The following is an 18,180-nucleotide window of genomic DNA, read 5'->3' on the forward strand; positions in this document are numbered from 1 at the left end:
GCTCCCCCTTCACTCAGTAGGTCTGAGAGCAGGACTCCAACTAAAGGAGCCACTGGCCTTTGCCAGGAATTATAAAGGAAGTGGGAATGGATGGAAGGGTCCTGGGCAGAGGAGCACTGTGTTTCTCTGGCCTGGAGGAACACAGTTTTCTCCCCCTCTTCTTTCCTCTCAGTGAAATGTGTTCCCTCCATCCATTTACACTATCTCCCTAAGCGTGTGGTCCCTGCCATGGTGCCTGGCTCCTGGTCAGCCTACTGACCTTACGGAGGCACAAGCTTTTCCTCCTCCAACCTAGGCAGCCTGCATGGTGGAGGAAGCTATGATTGGATTTGGAAGATCAGGTTCTGGTGCCGACGGACTCAGGGAGCTGGTGGCCCCCAGTCCCCAGCTGTAAGACAGGGCTGATGATGCCTTGTCAGAGTGCGGCCACCCGTGCGGATGACCTGAGAACGACTGTGTTGTGCTTTGTAGGCTGTGAGACTGCATAGCTGCAGAGGAACTGCCTCTTGGCAAGACTTAGAAGTCATTAATTGTGGGTGTTAATTTGGGGTCTGAATCCTTCCCCCCATCCCTCTGAGGTCAGGAGAGGGCAGACCCCTGCATGTCCCCACCAGTGGTGGTCTTGCTGAGGCGGCCAGGACAGAAGAATCTTTCCTTTTGCTTTCCTGGGTGCCCTACTGACCTGTTTCCAGATCAGCAGCTTGGGAGGGAGACAGTGACCCCAACCCCAAATTGGGGTGTGGGTGGTGCACAGGAGAGGGGGGCTGGAGGCAAGTCCCCCGAGCGCTGCACTTACATCCTCCCCTGCCTGTGTCCCTTGTCTCCACAGGTAAAACAAGTCCTAGTCCTGCCAAGACCAGCAATTGCGTGATTTCCTGAGCCGCAGGCCTGCAGTGGGCAGGACCCCTGGATGCCCCGCTGTCCTGTCCTGGGGAGAGTACAGGTCAAACCCTGCACCCATTTGCACATCAGAGCCCTGCTGGCCTCCTCCCCAGCAGCCTCCGTCCTGGCCCAGAGACCCTGCATCCCAGCTGTGAGAGTCTGCAGCATCTCACGACAATCGCCTCCACAAGACCGTCAGTGGCCGGGCAGGATCACTCTTTGTTTACATGAAGTGGAAGCTTGACTAGTGTCTGCTCTCCTTTATGCCTGACCCCTCCCTCCACGGGGCCAGCCTCGCCCTGCAGGGCCCCAGATGGGGTGAGCCCATATCTTTTTATACATTAATGTGATGGGGTCTCCAGGGCAGACCCAGCCCACTGACTTCTCCTTCCCTGGGCTCCCTGGTGCTTCTGCCCCGCCCCCCCCCCAGCACTTTTGGTGGAATAAAAGGGAAGACGATGGCTCTGAGCCAGGGACCCAGTCTTGCCCTGGCCTCTGAACTCAAGGTGGAAGATGCTAGGATAGCTGGACGCTGGTTGATGTGGCCTTGTTGGCTGGGTCCCTGCAGGCTCCTGCACTAGACTCTGAATGGGATGAAAGGACCCCTCCCCCCTGCCCCTGGGAGCCAGTGGCAGGACCTGACATGCCTCTTTGAGAGCCCTTGTCCTAAGGTCTCCTTTCCCTCACTCTGCACCATCTTGGTGCTCTTCACCACAGGAGTCTAGGCCTCTTTGGCTATTGTCCACTACAACCAGTATGGGGGTTCTTCTAGTGCCTTTACCTGGGCCACTCCCTCCCCGTAATGTGCCTTGATTTGCAGCCCACAGCAGGGAAAGAAAGCTTGGCCAACAGGTAGGTTCAGGTGGTGTGTTTGCCTTTTCTTCTACCCCCGAGATGACCCTCGGTTTCCTTCACCAGCCAGGGCTTACACCCCTTCTCTAGTTCCGTTTCAGCCAGAGACCAGCCTTAGCCTCCTGCCAAAAGTCAGGCTGTTAGGACCCTCAGCCTCCCCAAAGGGCCTGATTGCCACTATGCCAGGCCAGGAGACCAGCCTAAAATCGCACACTGCCCCCACCCCGCTTGTGTGACTGGCAGGCAGATTGGGGAGGGGGGCAGTGGTTCTGAGGAGAAAGTTCGTGAGTGCACATTGGAGAAATTGCCAAACTGCAGGCTCTGTGAGCAGGCCCCCTCGGGCAGCGGGCAGCGTGCTGGGGCTCAGAGCTCTGCTGTGAACACACCAGGCAGCAGCCTGTCTCAGCCTCTCACTTCTGAACCAAACTCTTGTCCTCCTATTTCTCCTTCTGCAAAACCTGGGGCACCAGCAGCTCCTGGGGGAGGGGCCCAGATGTCTGAGGGGTGGCAAGGGGAGCCTGGCTGTGCTGAGGTGAACCATATGTTCTTTGAGAAGCAGGAAGTGGGACAGCTTAGTGCAGTCCTTGGAAAAGAACCGCGGGTGGGAGGGGTGGGAGGGTGAACCTGGTTCCCAGGGCTCCTCTGCTTATCCTGAGGTAGCTTCTAGGATGTTGGGGGGTGGGGTAAGGGACCCTGACCCACCTCCCTGAGCCAATGCGAGGATTAAACATTTCCTGGGAAGTGCTTCCTTAGGCACCAAGGCCTGGCAGTGTGGCACGTGCTTGCTCTGGAGGGAAGGAAGGGAGGTGGAAGGCCGGGGTGGGTGGGGGGAGGGGGGAGGGTTACATCTCAGCTCCAAGCCCTCACCTTCATGGTGTGGGACACTAGGTGGGTAAATTGCAGTAAGGGAAAGAGATGGCCATCAATGAGGAAAGTGGGCACCTCTGGGGGTGAGGGAGAAGGCGAGGGAGGGACCAGCTCCTAAGCAATTCTGTGAGGGCTTCTAGTGCCTCCCCTTGCTAGAAAAGCAGGCCTCTGTCCCCCTTCTTTTCTCCTCCCCTGAAACAGGGCCGGTTTTCTTCCTGCCCTGATCGGTAGGACGTTCCAAGTCTGCAGCCTTGAGCCAGGCCTGCTGTCCTGCCCCAGTTTCTCCATGTGCCAAGATGGGGTTAGTCTCACTTCCTCCATAGAAACAAAGAGTGGGAGACCATGTGCTGAAGAAGAAGCCACGCAGTGGGATGGGAAGAGAGCTGGCCTGTGAGTCACCTCCCCTGCAGTCCGTCTCCTCATCCCCTTAGAGAGGCTTGCACAAGATGGCCTCTGACCCCCCTCTAGCCCTGAGATGCCTGTGAAGAGACGGGAGACGGTCGTCTGAAGATTGCTGAGGACCTTCAAGTCCCAAAATGCGGTCCTAATGTTTGCTTGTCGGCCTGCACTCCCACCCACTCCATTCTGCCTCTTGGCTTCTCAGTCTTTAGTACATCTGCCCTCTGTTCCCGCACTTGCACACATTTCGTGAAACATTCTCTCTCATCAAATCTCGAGGGTACATCTGGCCTTCCCAGTTGGATGGCAAGTTCAAGGGCGGATGCCCTTGGTTCGTCTGCAGCAGCTTGCCCAGGCTGGTAGTGTCGGAAGGGCAGGGGAGGAACAGATGAGAGCACGCAGTGCGGGGCCTGGCTTTGCTGCCCCCACCCACCACCACTAACAAGCTGCCCACTTTCTGAGTGGCTTCTGCGGGGTGAGTGTCAACTGGTCCAGCTGCTTGGAAGGCTGACCTCCCTTGAGCAGAAGCACCTGAGGGCTGAGCCCCGGGGCTGCTGCCCCATGGGGGCAGGAAGCACAAGGCTCCTGCACAGGGTTGGGAGGCTTTCCCTGGAGATTTGGCAAAACTTCCTGGTCTCCTTTGTCAGCTGTCTGTCCTCAGGTATGGTTAGTCCTATCTCTGATCCCTCAAGGGTGCTTGCGAGAGCCTCTGCTAACACCAAGGCCCTCTGCCTATATAGAACCTCATAGAAAGTCTGCAGCGAAAAGGTGTTCTTGACGTGGAGGAAATGGGCCTTTTTTTTTTAATGCTGTTTTTTGCTTTTTAATTTACTGAGCACCTACTATATGCCAGTCACTGTGCCTGGTGCTTTAGTCACCTGCTAGTTGCAAACTAAGAAAAGCTCAGGAAAGAGCACTTAAGAAAGTTAACCAAAAGGTTTCTTATGTATTTGGGGACTGAGCCTCACGAAGTTGTGTGATGAGCAATGCAGTTTCCGTTTTTCAGATGAGGAGGTACAGGAGCCCTCTGCCAGAGTCTGACATCTCCTAAAATGCAGATCTAGCTCAGGGTTTCTCACCTTTAACACTAGTGACACTTTGAAGCCAGTAAGTTCTCTGTTGGGGGAGGGGCTGACCACATTATAGGATGTTGGCAGCACCTCTGGCCTCTACCTACTAGTAAATGCCAGTAGCACCCCTCCAGGTGAGACAACCAAAAATGTCTCCAGATGTTGCCAAATGTCCCCCAGGGGGCCAAATCCCCGCAGGGGAGAAGGACTGCATCCCGAAGACCCGCAGAAGCATTCATATGCTTACTCCCCCATAAAACAGTGCTTTGGCCCGGAGAGGTTGACTGACTTGCCAACGATTGTGCTTTCTGTGTTCGGCATAATAGCACCTTCCATCTTTGTTCTAGTTACCTTGTTAGCTGTGCACTGCCTGTACTCTCCGGGACAGGTGTGTTTACGTGCACACACCTGCCTTACTCCACTCAGCGTCCTGTCACATTTCCTCCCAATCTGTTCCCCTTCCTCAGTCTCCATTAAGTCTTGCACAGAAAGCACCATTGGACACACCTGTCTGTCCACCTCAAAAAGCAGCCTGGGCTGACAACAGAGCCTGCCATGCTCCTCAAGTCAGGCCAGGTGGAAGTTGCGAGCTGGAGTGTCACAACCACACTCTGAGTGATGACTGACAAAGCCCCCTCAGCAGCTAATTAGCCCTGCCGTGCACCGTGGATGTAGTTTATCATCTGGCTGCACGCCACAGTTAATCTCCCTGCCTAGAGAACCCAGCGGCTGTCGCTGTGATCGTCTGCACTGCTGTTTTGGTGGCAGGAGCTTTGATGCAGAACAGGCACCCCGGGCTCAGTGAGCTGAGCCCAACCAAGTTTGAGAGGATGTCCACCTTCGAAAAGGTTGAGAGGTGACAGGTGCAGACATGAGAGTGTTCTTAGATTGAGTAATCCCTAGGTCAGCCAGAAGGAAGGTCTTGGGAAGTTAGGCAGGTCTGAACTTCTCACCCCGCCCCTGCGAACCTTTGCCTTCCCAGCTATGGACTGGGAAGGCCCTGCTTCCTGACACCCTCTCTGGCAGCATGTACTGCCACCTGGCACAATAGGTACCAGGGATTCCTGAGCCTGGAGGCCTGTATCTGCATAACACTTATTTGTTAAAGGTTTAAAAACTTGACAGTCACTTGGTAGACTAAGTCAGGCCAATTGACGTGGCTGGTGTTGGAGGCTCCAGAATTGATCAGGACCCTTACATCTTGTTCCTGACTTCTGAGACTCCCTGGCAGCCAAACTAGATTCTGCTCTTTGCTATTTAATTTCTTAAGGACTGGGTTTATTGAAAGCTCCCTGCTCAAATCCTTTCCTCTGGGAAAGCTCCTGTCAGTGTGTGTCCTCAGTGGACAGTCTTCAGCTTCCTGTCACTCCAGACCGCATGGGCCCAGGTCTCCAGGCCTCTGGCTGCTCAGGGATGACCCTGTCTGCGCACTGTCTTTCCAAAGGCTAACAAAAGCAGGGGAGGAAGAGCTAGACCTTGAAGTGAGGAAATTTGTCCGAAGTCACCCAACAAATCATTGGAAGGGCTAGAATCTGGTTATCTAGACCCTCCTAGAGCATAGTCATGTGGCCTGTCCAAGTGACAGCCAGCTGGAGACAAGTTTTCATCAGAAAAATGACTACATGTCAGGCGTTGTCTGCAACGTCTAGAAAGCAGCTCTAGGAACAGATGCCCACATCATAGGAGACCGGCTAGGACCTGCCATCGAAACCTGCACGTGCCGGGAAGCCTAGAGTAGGAAAGGGCAAGAACAGGTAGTATGCCTGCAGAGGCCACGGACCCCTGGGCACAAGGGAAAGAGCTCATCCTGTGCTAAGAACCAAGAACCGTGCCCCATGATTGTCATTTCCTGCGTGCAGCTTCGACTCCCTGGCTCATCTCTTCCTGGAAGGTCTTGGACAAGGAAGGGCACTTCCCCACAGTGTTACGCATTTGCTCATTCACTGGATGTTTTCTGTGCACTCGGTCCGGGGAGGCATGGTGAGCAAGGAAGGCCCCGGTGGTGCTGGTGGATTTAGGGCAGTGTGGGGGCACGCCACTCGCTGTGATCTTAGCTGAGGCGTGTGATGGCGAGAGGACAATTCAGAATGAGGAGGCTGTGGGGAGTAAAGCACGTAGCACAGTGACACATCGTGGGAGCTCGATACATGGCATGCTTCCAATGCTGTGTTGTATCTGGCGCTTTATTATTTTCTTCTTGGGACATTCTCTCCTGGCTTCTCTCCCTTGCTCCATCTCTGTATATCTGCCACTTTCATGTTAAGTAGTTGGCACACAGGGCCAAATGTCCGTCTACCTGGAGGAAGTTTCAAGGCCTAGGTTTTGAAAGAAGGTGGAGAAAATCTGTCATCAATGCCATGTGTGAGCTGCTCTGCCTGACATGGCGCCGCATTCACGTGGTACGTGCCCATCCCCACCTTGGCTCCGTGAATTTGTTGGTTCTGGGAGTGGCAGAGGGTCACGGTTTTATCTGGCTGTGCAAAAGTCCCACAACTGTTCTTGATATATAGTTTTGGGTGAAATTAATATTAGTTTGGAGGATCCTTTGTATATAAAACACAAACCCAAAACAAAGAACGGCACATTTGGAAATCCTGCTAATCTGCACCAAGCCACTAGACTTCCCAAACCAGTCCTGTAGCCTCTGTGCAGAATCCAGATGGACTCGGAGGAGGTCTCCGTTGATTTCTTAGGGGTGCACAGGGCTGAATCCACCGTGGTGAAATGCTGACACCTTGTGGCCAGCGGGTGGCACATTTTCTTCCTCTTCCTGGTAAGACCAGTCAGTCAGATGGCAGAGGCCACGAGGTTGGCCAACTTTCTCTCTAAAGGGCCAGATAGTGAGCATTCTAGCCTTTGCAGACATGCAGAGTCTGTCACAGCTACTGCTGCTGTAGCACTAAACAGCCACAGTGTGTAAGCAAATGGGCGTGGCTGTGTGCCAGTGAAACAACACTGAAACATGAATGTCAATGTAATTTGCACGTCACAAAATATTTTAATTTTTTCAACCATTTAAAAATGTAAAAATTATTCTTAGCCCATGGGCTGTACAAATACAGACAGTAGCTGGATTTGGCCTGAGAGCCCGGGTTTGCTGACCCCCGGCCCAGAACACCTTCCCCCTATGCTCCCAACACTAGTTCCCAACTGTCACACCTGGGATCCTTGCTTTGTCATTGTGCTGTCACGAGGAACCCCTAACACTCCTCCAACCGGATGGCTGTCACTAAACCCTCTTAATAGAAATTCTGGAGTTTGCCTTTGTTCTCACCCATTTCATAAGTTTACATAAGTATCCATCAGGTGCCCAGACTGTGCCGAGGGCCACAAAAGAACCTGGAATTTTAACCAACATGTATTTAATATTTGCTTTTATTCATTCATTTGTTCAAATAAACATTGAGAACTTACTGTGTCCCAGGCACTGTAATAAGACAGACCTGGTCTCTTCCCTCAAAACATTAATGACTTGGTTGGGAATATGGACCTGGGGTGGGCAGTGTTATGATGGGGAACACAGGGGTTGTGGAATCCCAAAGGAGACACTAAACTCAACCTGGAAGTGGAGGTCAGGGAAGACTTCCTGGAGGAGGAGATGATCTCTGAGCTGACACCTGAGGAATGAATAGGGGTGGGGAGAATGAGGGAAGGCTTTCCAGGGAAAGAAAGGTCCAGAGCCTAGAAAGACCTCTTTCAATAGAATTACAAGGCATAATGAAGATTCAGATATAGTATCAGTGCTCAAGCCCTCCCGGTCTGGTGAGTGAGACAGGCTCTCACAAGCTTTTAAGGTTGTGGAGAGAGATTTAAAGAAGTTTCCTTGCTGGCCTTGTAGGATTGGCTATCGGGGAGCCTCAAGAAGGTAAACTCTGAAGATTATCCATATCCCCATGGCCAGGCTGGGGGTGGGTCGGATTCCATACAAGGTACTGGGGAGAATCTAGGGGGAAGAGAGATGTTAGCCAGCTTCTCTGCTCCAGAAGCCCCTTGGAGGAGGAGCTTGAACTGAGCTTTGAAGAAATTGTAGGCACAGGCACAGGAGAAGGGGGAAGGGGCATCCTAGGCGGCAGAAGGTGCACATGCAAACTTACTGAGGAAGGAATGGTTGTGGCCCACATGAGGACCTCCAGGAAGTCCTGAGGTTTCCCCAGGAGGGAACTGTCCACTGTGTAGATCGCACACCACCACCCACCGGACGTTTTCTCAACTCCGCCTCAACTTAACCTCTCTCTGCCTTAGAGTCCTCACCTGTATTTGCTTCATAAAGTTATAAGGATTGAGTAAGTTAATACATACAAAATTCTGAGAACTGTGCCTGCACTATGGCCAGCTTCATGGGCACGCAACCTGCACAGTGTCACAGTGTCCCATGCTCTGAAGGCAAAGGGGCCCACATCTGTTTTAATGTCTGCTGTTGCTGTCTTGACAGTCTTAATAATTTTGGAAAAAAGTGCCCCATGCTTTCATTTTTAATGGCTGCAAATTATGTAGCTGGTCCTGCCTGGCATAGCATGTGCTTATAAACTTTAGCTTTTATCATTATCTTAGAGTCTAGAATAACAAATCTGATTCAATATATTCATTTTAGAAATGAGGACTCTGAAGCGCAGGTCTGCAGAAGGCAGAGATGGAGAGGTGAAAATCGCAATGTTAGAGGTGAAGGCAGGACAGGGACCCAGTTCCCCACCCCACCCCAACATCCCCGGAAGGCAACATAAGGAGAGAAGAGAAAGCGGTGGTATGAAAAAGGGCATGAACAGTTGTAGAGGTAGGAGGGAAGCTGGCTATTTTGGGGAAGCCAAGAGAAGATTCTCAGAGTGAAACGTAGTGGGGAAGCCATGGAAACAAGAACTGAGAAAGTCTCTTGAATCTTGGCCATCAAGACGTTATACTTGTAGATGAGCTCAGAGAAATGAGTTTCAGTAGAGAGTTAGGGCTAGAAGCCAGGTTTAAGGAATGAGGGAGCACCAATGGTGGAGGTGGCCACAGGTCATTATTTACAAAGCTAAGAAAAGGAAATAGAGGAAAAAGGGGAAGAAAAGAAGGGAGGGAGGGAGGGAAGGAAGGGGTCTATTTTGATGGGGGCAGGAAGAGAGCCAAATCCCAATTAGGAAGTGGAGGAAGTACCATTGGAGGAAGTAATTTAACCTGGAAGAGGTGCACCACTGTTCCTGAGTCTGTAGGGAAAAGAACACAAGTTGAGCTCTTAAGAGTATGTTCAGTGAGACGCTGGTCGTCTCCCCAGCAGGACTGTGGTGTTCTTGAAACACCTCACGGGCAACATAGCAGCATGGAAAAGAGTTTACTCTGGAGTCAGACTGCCTGGCTTCAACTGCATGGTTATTACCGCGAAGACCTGGGGCAAGTTAGTCAGCCTTTCAGTGCCTCAGTTTCCCTATCTGGAAAATGGGGATAACCACATTTGTTGTGAAGATTAACTACTGGGACCCATGTAAAGCCCTCAGCAAGCACAGTGTTTGTCACACAGCAAGTATTCACGAAAGGGTAGCTATTATTAATAGCCACCTCTCCTGGTTCTCTTGTGAACCTCCTGTGGGTCGAGCGTTGGCCAGCACACAGGAGGGGTCCAGTGTTTGCTGCTTTTCAGGAAGTGTGGTCATAAGAAATGAAAGGTGATTTAGAAGTGGCACAGCATCTGTTCACAAAGGCTTTGTTGCACAATAAATGCTACCAAACATGTAACATGTCCTCTGTAATCAGCACCCTCTAGAAAGTTTCCCTCCCCCACTGCTCTTGGCCTTGGCTGTGGCCACACCCACTGCCCAAGTGGGCATGATCAGCTGTCAGCTGTCCTCTTGTCTTTTGGATTAGGTTCCTTTGCAGTGATCTTCCCATGGTTATAAGTTTGGAGAATTGGAGAATGCTTTACAAACACAAATGTCTCATAGCAATGAGAGGCCAGTGCAAAGGGTCAAGGGATTTCTTCTGTGCCACAGAAATCAGAGCTGGAGCAGATCCAGCTGGCTATGTCACCTCAAGCTTGTGGGTCATTGCAGAATCATTCTCAGAAATTCCCGTTGCCTTGGATTTTATCCAGGCCAATGCAATGTGTTCAGGGATCACAGAACACCCTCTCAAGGGAAAAAAAGGAAGGCCTATTGCTTGGACTGGCTTAGAGCACTTTTGGTATCCATCCAAGGCAGCTATCACTCATTAAATCTGCCTTCCCCTCCAGCAAAAAGCCAGCTGCATAGAACACCACATACAGAGCTCTAAGAATAGTAGAGTGCTCCAAGAACATACTGCACTTGGCTCGCATACAGGTGTGCAGGGCTTGATGAGTCTTTTCACTCTCAAAGCCGGATGGGTTGGGACAACAAACAATAAGTATTTTCCCCCACATAGCATGCAGAGAAGAAACTAGAAAGAGATAGTAGGCGAGCACCCTAGCATGCCATCCTCTGACCTGGGCTGCTTTTTCTGGGCATGCATTGACTCCATAGCCACCAAAGCATGCCAGTAAGTCCTGCAGCAGTAAGCACAGCAGACCCCCCCACCACACACACACCTCATTCATTGACTCCACACTAGGCTGAGCAAACCCCCAAGTCCTGTAACAGGTGGTAATTTATCATTTGTTGTGATAGGAATTTGAAACCATCCTCTACAATAAATACTTGGTTGATTTATTGGCTTCCCTCCCATAAGTATAGAAAGTGAGGGCAGGTTCCATCCAAAGCTGCAGTTTTGAGCAATGAGAGCTCTGAGTGCAGATGAGACCCTAAACCACACCCCACTGTTAGGGGAAGAAATCCATGTGTGAGTCTATTCATAAAAAAGTCTGGGAAGATACTCGCCTAAACTGCAGTTGGCTCTACTAGTGGGATTTTGTAGAGCTTTTATTTCCTACTTTAAAACTTTCTGTATTGTCTGAAATCTTTACTTGACGTTACTTTTTTTTGTTTGAATTTTTATAAGAGTTTATTTGAGCCCAAACTGAAAACATGGTGGACGACATAAGCAAGATCTCAAATGCTCTCTACTCAATGTTACTTTTATGATCAGAAAAAAAAAGCAATCTTATTTGGAAATTATTTTCCTGTTCTCAAGTGGGTAAACATAATAGTTTCCAGCTTCCTGCTTTCTCCTGGGGAGGGAAATACAAGGGGGTGGAGTGGACAGATAGCTAAAGGCCCTCAAAGACAAAGATTATAGGAAGACTCTGGCCACTTCTGGATATTCCTATCCTGCTCCCTGCCTCCAGAGTGCAAATGTGGTCATCGCATATCACTAGTCTCCTGCTTAGCTAACCACAATTCATCCTTTAGTTCTCCTTGTAGATGTCACTTCTTCTGGGAAGCCATCCCTTTCCTGCCAAGATTTAGTCGCATGTCCCTGCCATGTGTTTCCATGCCACCTGCACTGTGATTATCTGTTTACCTGTTGGTCACCCCCACTAGACTGAGGTCTTTGAAGGCAGAGGTGTTTTATTCAGCTGTGTAATAGCCTTTGTACCTTAGGAAAGTGCCAACAGGCTCAATAAACATTTTTGTGTGTGTTACATGCTTTATGTGCAGCTGAATGGGCTCTGACTCCTGGGCACCGTGTGAATGAGTGATGTCCACCATATTCTGTCCTCAAGGCCCTGCTCAGCTCCTGTGGGCTCTTTTGTGGAGTCAATCCATCTCGTATTTGGTATTCGTCTTTTCCTGCTGCCTTCCATTTTTTGCAGCATTATTGTCTTTCCCAAAGAACTATGCCTTTTTATGATGTTCTCAAAGTAGGACAGTTTGTTTTATCATTTTTGCCTCCAGAGATATTTCATTTACTGAATAATTATTTATTTGGGGATCTTTTATAATAAGAGCAATTTAAGGGATACAAAGATAAACAAAAAACCATTTGTTTTCAAAGAAATTACAACTGAGTTGGGGAGACAGATGCGTCCAATCCAACAATTAACTGTAAAACAAAGCACTAGTTTAAGGGTAAAAATAGAGGTACAAACAACCAACTATGAAGATGAGGAAGGTTTTGGACCCTGAACATTTCTCATTCATGGTGTTTTCTGATTCAGAATCCCATATTGGGATGCTAGTGTTAGACAGGACAAATCTCAAGGTCTGGGGGGTTCTTCCTAAATGCTATTCTTGCTGAATGTTAAAATGTAGCCCAGTATTTTGAAGATGCAGCCATAAACAGGATGAGCTTGACAGGAACTCAACCTTAGAAGTGTAGCCAACTGCAAAGAAGATATCAATGTGTAATTAACCAAATAGCTACATAAGCAATGGCTAAGCCTCCCTTCTGGGAGACAGAGCTTTGGATCTGAATCCCCTGTCTCCTTCACTTGCTGCAGGCAAGTAAAACTACCTAACTGACAACCACATCTCCTTGAATGGAACACCCCAAGTGCAAACGCCTTGAGTCCGGTAACACTAGTATGGGGTATGTGCATGTGGTTATAAGAATTCAGGTTCTTAGGATCTTTATTATAATAATTCGAGTTACGTTTTTCTGCTGTCGGTTGCCCTAGGAATACCTGTCATTTAATTTTAATTGATGTTAGTGAAATGCCTTGTTTTCCTTTGCTGAAAAGCTATAAGTGTTGAGCATTATTACTGTTACAGTGGTTGTTTTATTATTAAAGCAGTGCCAACGAAGTTACACAACAGCTTGGATCAGGAAGCGATGTAAGGGCGGTGATCCCACTGAAGCTACAGGGATGGGGATTTGGGGCGGTAAAATGTTAATTACCCGAGACGGACTATAGGCTGGAGGCCAGCATTGTACTCCTGGAGATCATTTCAGTCCCAGAGGCAGGGGCTGGCTCTCTGGCAGTGTGTCCTAAACATCCTGCCCTCCCCTGGCTGGAATGTTGGATTCGTTTAGCTGAAAGCTGCCATAGAGAAAGAATCCAATGGCCACAAGCCAGGCGCACACGTCTTGCTCAGCATCAGGGGAGACTTTTGGAAGCTTTTCAGGAGCTGAAGGGCTGTTCCCTTTGCATGCAATTATTTATTTCTAAAGCGATTTATTCTTTATCTCTCTTTAGACTCTTTCTCCATGTTTCCAGCTCTTGAGGACTCTCTCGAAAGAGCAGGAGATGGGTAGGATGGGGGTTGAGGAGGTAAGCTTGGCACACAAGGATGGTAGAAATGTCCATTTAGAAAGCTGAGAAAATGAACATAGAGATAGATAAGTTTCTGGTCAGGAAGCACCACGATTGTTTATTTTAGGGTGGGGAGGAATGGGTCCTGGAGAGGTGGAGGCAATGACAATCCCTCCATAGCTTTAGACTCCAGCAAAGTCACTTCTAGAAACCAACTGAAGAACTAGGGTTCTGAATGCAATGTTTTTAAGATATTCGGTTGGCTGACAGGTATGATTCTGGGCTAAGTGAGTTACTAAAAAGAGAGAAGGTTCTGGTGTCCAATAGATCTAGGACCAAGTGCAGGGTCCACCAACTACTTTCTATCTGGGTGACCTTGGGCAAGTTTCCCAACCTCTCCAGCGCCTTAGTTTCTATCTGTAAAATTTAGAGAACGTAAACTCACAAGTTTAATCAGATAATCCCTGTGAAGAACTCAGCATTGTAGTTGGCACAAAGAGGACACGCAATAAGTGGTTGTCATTATTACGGTCAACTACAGGCCAAAGGACCAGACTCATCCAAACTCCATTGTAAACAATTAACTGTAGCACAGCGAATCCAGATCTGACTGACGCACGTGTTTGTCCAATAAGGTACCAGGAAATAACTCAGTGGAGTCAAACCAATGGCATTGGCCCTTGTTGTTGGACGGGCTTTCTTGCTGTTCTACCAATAGTTTGAAGATTTGACTAAGGAGTGACATCCTGACAGTCCAATGACGCACAACCAGCCCACACTCCGCACTTCGGAGGAGATAAATCAAGCAGCCGGCACGTATACATTCCGTTATTAGGCAGTACTGGATGGAGAGAAGACCTTAAGGGATACTGCGCGAGGGCAAGACACTAATGAGCTAAAACAAGGAAAAAGACGATGGTTGCGCCAAGCGAGCTAGGCCGCCATTATGCTCTAGTTTCCCCTTCGCCTCTCCCGGTCTGCGACCGAGGAAGCGGCCTCTGGGATGCTGAGGGGGTGTGTCCCCGAATGATTGGCGCAGGCAGCTGAGCCAATCCTAGCTCGTCAAACGGGAAGCACTTGACCAATGAGGGGCGACGGCAGCCGCGAGGAATTGGAGGGGCGGAGCAGCAGCTTGACGAGCACAAAAGCCAGCCAGTGAGAGCCAGAGGCATTCTCCCTGCGGCCAATGGAGTGGGGCTGTGGGCGGGCCCCTGAGTGTTTGTGTTGTGGTTTTGGGGGAGGGAGGCGGAGGGGAAAGTTTGTTTATTTTGTTTTTAGTTTCTGGGGTCCCCGTGATTCTGGGAGGTGAAGCGGGAGAGACTGACCCCCGCGCTCCTCAGTACCCCGACTCCGTCTCCTCCATAGGCTGCGGAGAAGCGGGGACCGCGCGCATCGTAGCGCATCGGCTCACAGCGGAACGCCGCGCACTCGGAGCCCGCACGGCTCGGCGGTGAGTGAGGACCGACGGCCACTGTCTCCCTTCCCCTCCCCCGCGCACCGCCAGACAGAACTGGGCGGCCGAGTGGGCGAGGACGCCCGCGGGAGCGCGCGGCGCGGCCCGGCCTGTCAAGCTGAGGCGCAGAGTGTGCGTGTCCTCGCGAGTGAGCGCGCGCGGCGGAGAGAGGGCCGGGAGGGGTGTGAGCGCGCGCGGGGCCCGGCGGGGGCGGCAGCGTTGAGCGCGTGCTGTGGTGGGGCGGGCGTCTGGTGGGTTTGACCCCGGGGCGGAGAGGGGCGCAGGCGACGTCCGGCGCGCGGGGAAGCGGCGCTCGTGGGGGTAGGGCCGGGACGGACGGGCGCGCACCGCTTTGGGCGTCATGCGCCCGCAGGTGTGAGGTGGGGGAGGGCTTCCGGGTGGGCTGGCGGAGTCGGGTTCGCTTCCCGTGGCTGGGGGGGTCCGGGGCGAGGAGGGGGTCCCCGTCGCGGCTGAGAGCTGAGGCCCGCGAGGGAGGCGTCAGGCCTCGAAGCCTCGCGGTCCCCGCTTGTGTGCCGGACCTGCGTGACGGAGTGAATGCGTTTCGCGGCTTAACCTGGGCGGTGTGTGTGGGGTCTCGCTCCCTCACCCCCATCCCAGAACCCTGCCTGTGTGGCTGCCTTGGAGAGGCGATTCAGACTTTCCACGAGGAAACGAGGGGCAGGGGGAATAACATTGGACGAAACAGCCCGGGGAGTGTTTCCTGCCTTCCCCTGACCTGGCGCCCTTTATTTCATCCCAGCGGGGTTATTAGCCCACCGTGGGCTAAATGCACTCAGGGGCTGTAGGCGTCCGGTAACGGTAGCGTCCTGTCAGGCGCCTCCAGGACCGGCCCATCCTGAGTGCTTTGGACGCCGAGTACCCGTCGGGGTCTTTTCAGGCACCTTGCTTTCTCAGGTATCTTAGGGCTGTTTATTGCTTTTTAGCATCTGTGCTAGAGAACGAGCGAGGGACAAGACGAATTTCAAGTTGGTCATTCGTATTACAGTATAAGCAAAATTACACAAAATTTGCCAGAGATATTTCTCCGTAGTCAGTGAATAAAACGTCATTAGTTGCCCCCCATCCCAGCAGTTAAACATACAGAAATAAGGTGTACATCGTAGCATTTTGTTCAAGTTTTAACAACAAAGGCTATTTTCTTCATCGTTAAGTTGTGGGGAATTTCAGTAGGATAGTAGTTTCCCATTGATTTGGAGAAGCATCAAAGATCGTGGTTTTGAGACTGTATTAACTATTCTTTTGGTAGTGTTACGTAAATGCATCGTAAAAAGCAGAACTTTTAGCACATGGCCTTGCACCTCTACCGTGTGTGGTATTGCTAGGTAGGTAGTGGGAGCGAGATGCACGTAGGTCCCTGCACTAACTAACGCAAATTTCCAGGACACAAATCAGACTGGCTTGTCTCACTGGGGACGCAGCGATGATAACGGTACCTTTCTAAATTTTGACCGTTTTTAAGTGCTTGTCCCAAACATTTTACTTGAGCAGAATAGTTTGTGATAGGACTTAAGGAGAAGAAATTCCCAAACTGTTCTTCTAAGGTAACGGATGAGTGTTATGCCCTTGAAACAAAATAATTTTTCTCTTCATTCAAAAAGAAGCACTTAAACATATTTTAAATAAGAACAATACCATTTGTTCTAATGATAGTAACACATTTATTGTGTGCTTCCCATATACCAACCTCTTTATATATTGTTTTCTAATCATTACCTCAAGCCTGTCGGGTAGGTGTCATTGCTGTTTTACGGATGAAAGAGCTTCCAAGAATCACATCCCTAGAAAGTTCAAGGGCACAGATTTAGTCTCAAATCTGTCTGGTTTCAAAGCCTGTGCTTGTTCCATTTTGCCCCCTAAATTATCCAGAGGAAGAAGTATGGAAAGGGCACTGAAAAGTAGAGAGGAATAATAAAGGGAAATGCCACTGATGATTAGGTTGTCCATACCTAACTTAGGAATTTAATGTTAAACTTATCCTTAGTTTTTAAAAATTTAGAACTTTTTTTTTAACCGAAGTACATCTATGCTTTGTTTTTATTTCCTCCCTGTTTAATTTTTATAAAGAGAAATAAAATGCATTTAATTTGGAGGTCAAGGCCCTCAGAGCCTTTTGTGCAGATTTCTGCTCCACTATCTTGCTATGATGTTTAATCCTGTGAGCTCTTCCAGGGACCAGGAACTTTTGTATCTAGTACAGTGTTTGGCATTTAACAGTAATATTAGTTGACTAAGGAGCAGAGTTAAAAATATAATGACATCAGGTTCATTTTAGCAGTTTTAGTTTAATGGGACAATAAAAAAGTTAATTCACATGCAAAACGCATATTCTAGAAGAATACTTAAATAGTCGTGGAAGTTTGGCTCTTCCAGTTTGCCGAATCTTCCAGTTCTACTTACCTGTTTGAGCTGCTGTACCATTCTGTTCTTCCTTTCACTTCCAGAGTTCTAAAAGAGGAGGCTCCACTTACTGCTTCCCTTTGCCACTCAGTCATTCTTTGATTGTTTGCAGCCTGGCTCCCAACCTCACCACTCTCGGAGGCTTTTCCCAAGGTTGCCAAATTACCTAATGGTTAAATTTCCCAGAGCATCTTTTTCTGTTTCCCTTCAGCAGTCAGTCCTTTTGAGTATTCCCACCCCCTTAATTTTTTTTTTTTTAATTTTAAAATAATGTAACACTGACTTTCAGTTTTGTATACAGTTCTGTGAATGTATACAATGTATCTAACACATGTATAGATTCATGTAACCAACACCACAATTAGGATACAGAACAGTTCCATCACCCCCCAAAAAACTCCTTCATGCTGTATCCCTTTTGATACACCGTTCTCTTGACTCGTGTCTCAGAGACAAACACTCTAAGAATCAGGCTCAGGCTCCTTTTGTTGTCATTGCTTTATTTTCCTCTTTTTCTACTTGAAAATGTCATTTATTTTTGGTACTTGCAGTATCTATCACCCTCTCTATCTACTAACCTGCATATCTATGCCTGATCTCTCTTTTATACTCCAAACAACATCCGTACTTACCTGTTGGAATTCTTTGCTACTCCTTTATATTCGGTGTGCTTAGAGTTATGTCTAACTTTGCCTCCCAAACCAGCTCTTCCATCAGATTTTTCTGTATTTTTCAGTGATGCAGTCCTTTTCCCCAAACTTGCAACCTTGGAACACTTGGAGGTCCTTATAATAAACTCCCTTATCCCAGACCTGGTATCCTGCTGCTCAGCTACGAATACTGGCTCCTGCCCCTTTGCTGCCAAGCCGGCTCTGGTTCAGTAGGCTTAGCCGAACGTAGGTAGTTGGAGCACTTAGAACCCCATCAGGATCACAATGCTTCCCTGGTCAGAGCCCCTCAGGGCTTCCCGTTGCGCTCAGGCCGTGGGGGATATTATTTTTCATGCTGTGAGGCTCAGCAGGGTCTGGCCTCCACCTGTCTCGCCAACCTTCTGTCATCTCTTTTAGCCCCCCCCACCCTTTCTGAACTTCTAACTCTGCTCTGTCTTTCCGTTACCCAAGTCTTTTCCTTGAATTTCTTGAATTATCCAAGCCTTTTCCAGC

The 18,180-nt window shown here is 49.6% G+C and overlaps 2 protein-coding genes across 7 annotated transcripts in view; both read left to right on the forward strand.

Annotated features, from left to right (window-relative positions):
- The window catches only part of FAM83F (family with sequence similarity 83 member F), a 28,949-nt gene extending 27,601 nt beyond the window's left edge, over positions 1 to 1,348 (forward strand). Inside the window, exon 5 of the mRNA XM_019734447.2 lies at positions 830 to 1,348. Within this exon, the coding sequence (XP_019590006.2) occupies positions 830 to 879 (50 nt within the window). The 3' untranslated portion in view covers positions 880 to 1,348. The remainder of the gene's footprint in view (positions 1 to 829) is intronic.
- A 12,753-nt stretch (positions 1,349 to 14,101) lies between these two features.
- The window catches only part of TNRC6B (trinucleotide repeat containing adaptor 6B), a 218,476-nt gene continuing 214,397 nt past the window's right edge, over positions 14,102 to 18,180 (forward strand). For 2 of the 6 annotated variants that reach the window (XM_019734462.2, XM_019734463.2), the window contains exons 1-2: positions 14,102 to 14,301; positions 14,512 to 14,596. In XM_019734462.2, coding sequence (XP_019590021.2) covers positions 14,231 to 14,301; positions 14,512 to 14,596 — 156 coding nt within the window. In that variant the 5' untranslated portion in view covers positions 14,102 to 14,230. The other 4 variants (XM_019734464.2, XM_074326433.1, XM_074326434.1 and 1 more) reach the window with 3 other exon arrangements.

The sequence above is a fragment of the Rhinolophus sinicus genome, linkage group LG02 (genome assembly GCF_036562045.2).
Source record: "Rhinolophus sinicus isolate RSC01 linkage group LG02, ASM3656204v1, whole genome shotgun sequence".
Lineage (NCBI taxonomy): Eukaryota > Metazoa > Chordata > Mammalia > Chiroptera > Rhinolophidae > Rhinolophus > Rhinolophus sinicus.